Source organism: Entamoeba dispar, genomic scaffold, assembly GCF_000209125.1.
Source record: "Entamoeba dispar SAW760 scf_1105229459593 genomic scaffold, whole genome shotgun sequence".
Lineage (NCBI taxonomy): Eukaryota > Evosea > Mastigamoebida > Endamoebidae > Entamoeba > Entamoeba dispar.
In genome coordinates, this window is record NW_001853770.1 from 1 (window position 1) to 2,064 (window position 2,064).

Genomic DNA, 2,064 nt, shown 5'->3' on the forward strand with positions numbered 1-2,064 from the left:
TTTCTCTTGATGAATTAATATTTCATTTGCTACATCAGCTGTATCTAAATTAAAAGAATCAAATGCTGCAATAAAAAGATCAGGATGGGGAAGAAAGTTAAAAGCTATTCAATCTAAAGCAGAACAAGAATTAAAGGAAAGAGTGGAAAAAGCAGAATCAGTTGAACTAACAAAAGTTGACGAAAATAAAGGTTTTGTTAACAGTTGTTTAGAACTTGCTTGGTCACAAATCCAAACTTTTCTAATAAAAGTTTTAAATAACAGAATATTTGAATCAGAACATTCTAAACAAAAAGAGGATGAAGGAGAACTGTTTTCGTTTGCTAATTGCGATATTGGTGGTGAAAAAGAAGAAAATCAAAACGAAAAATATAGACTAGCAAAGAAAACTCTCACTAAAGAAAATATCAAAAAACTTATCTTTTCTTTAGAGTCTTTCATTAAAGATGTAAGTAAAACTTGTCAATTTGAACCTGATAAATTTAATCCATTAAGAAATATTATCTCGATGAAGAAAGATGATTTGGCACATAATTTATTTGATGACTAATTAATTGATATTTTACTTATCTTCTTTTTTATATTTTCATTGATTCTTTTTAACTATATGAACACTCTTCAATTTACTTTGTGGTGTTAACTTTATTATCGTTGTTTTCACTCTTGTTATTCTTTGTATTAATAAATAATCTTATAACTCTAATTCTTTAATTAAAATATATAAAACTCTATTTCAACTTTTATTCTTTTTATATTTGAATGAATTATTATTCTAAAGAGCTGTGTAACATAAAACTCGTTTATTGTGTTAGTTGTGAATTTATAATAAAACAATAAGGAGGAGAAACAATGATATGATATTTTCTGTTTGAGTTGTTTGTTTTTAAAAATTTTGAAAAAATAAAATAACAAAAAATTATTTTTTTTTGATTAGGAACTTTCGACAAAAACTTGAAACTAGTGAATTCGGTAATGTTTGTCTTAGTACTATGCATACACTTAACTCTTGCCCAATGTTATAAAGATGGTGTAGTCACAATAAATAATAAAGATTCATGTTTAACACCAAGTCAAGGTAGTGGAGATATAGCTCTTGAACAAAATGGTATTGAAGATTATAAAGGATTTAGTTGGATACGAATTGTATTGAAATCAGGATCAAAAACACCAACACTCAATATTTATGATTCATCAAATGAAAGGCTTTTACTTATATACGATAATAAAGAGATCATTACAACAACAGTGAATTTCTATCTTAAATCTAGTAATTGTCAATGGGCATTGTATAATAATGATGCTTTAAAGAATTCATTGAGCTTTTATTTTTATCCTGAATTTGAGATATCTGATTCTAAACCATTTATTTTTGCTCCTCATGGAGAAGGAACTTTTGTCAATAAAAATTCTAACTATATCACACTTGGGTTTGATTATTGGGACTACAACAAAGCACGTGTTTCAGGGAAGATTAAATTGTTTATTGTTTCAAGTTATCAATCAAACCATATAGGTCATGTCTTGACAACAACAGATTCAGATGTAATTATGAGACCAAATTATCCAAACCAAGTTATGTGCACATTAAAGAATGGAGCTAAAAGATTTGGATACAACGGTGGGGATAATAACGAGGTTCAAGAAGATTGTACATGTGCAATGGTTGATGGGAAATGGGATAAAGATGATTGTGCAGAATTTTTACAGTATTTCCAAGTTGTTGTTGATTGTGATTATACAACATCTACAAACGAGCATTATGGAGGGTATGCCTTTAAAGGATGTAAAGAAAATCAATTACCAACTGTCACTATTCCTGAATCATCAACAGTAATATTAGAAGATATGAGAGTTAAAGAAAATGGTGTTCATTTTGAAGTTAGTGGCAAATTAACTATAAACTTAACTATTCCACCAAATTGTCCACAGATTTTACTCAACAAAGTTGGATCGGGAACAATCACTATTAGTAGTGTTACTGTAGAAGGTGATGTCCCAATTAACCAGTTATTATTTATAAGTAATAGTGACAGTGTTATTGCTGCTGGTTAACAGGATATGTAG

The 2,064-nt window shown here is 28.3% G+C and overlaps 1 protein-coding gene across 1 annotated transcript, besides 2 other annotated features; it reads left to right on the forward strand.

Annotated features, from left to right (window-relative positions):
* Positions 1–676: 676 nt before the first annotated feature.
* Positions 677–726: a sequence feature (AT_rich).
* A 154-nt stretch (positions 727–880) lies between these two features.
* Positions 881–928: a sequence feature (AT_rich).
* Positions 929–972: 44 nt separating this feature from the next.
* EDI_019470 (uncharacterized protein) lies at positions 973–2,052 on the forward strand (the record flags this gene model as incomplete). The annotated part of the gene is made up of 1 exon (XM_001735946.1): positions 973–2,052. One exon carries the CDS (start codon positions 973–975, stop codon positions 2,050–2,052), a length of 1,080 nt encoding a protein of 359 aa, XP_001735998.1.
* Positions 2,053–2,064: the final 12 nt, after the last annotated feature.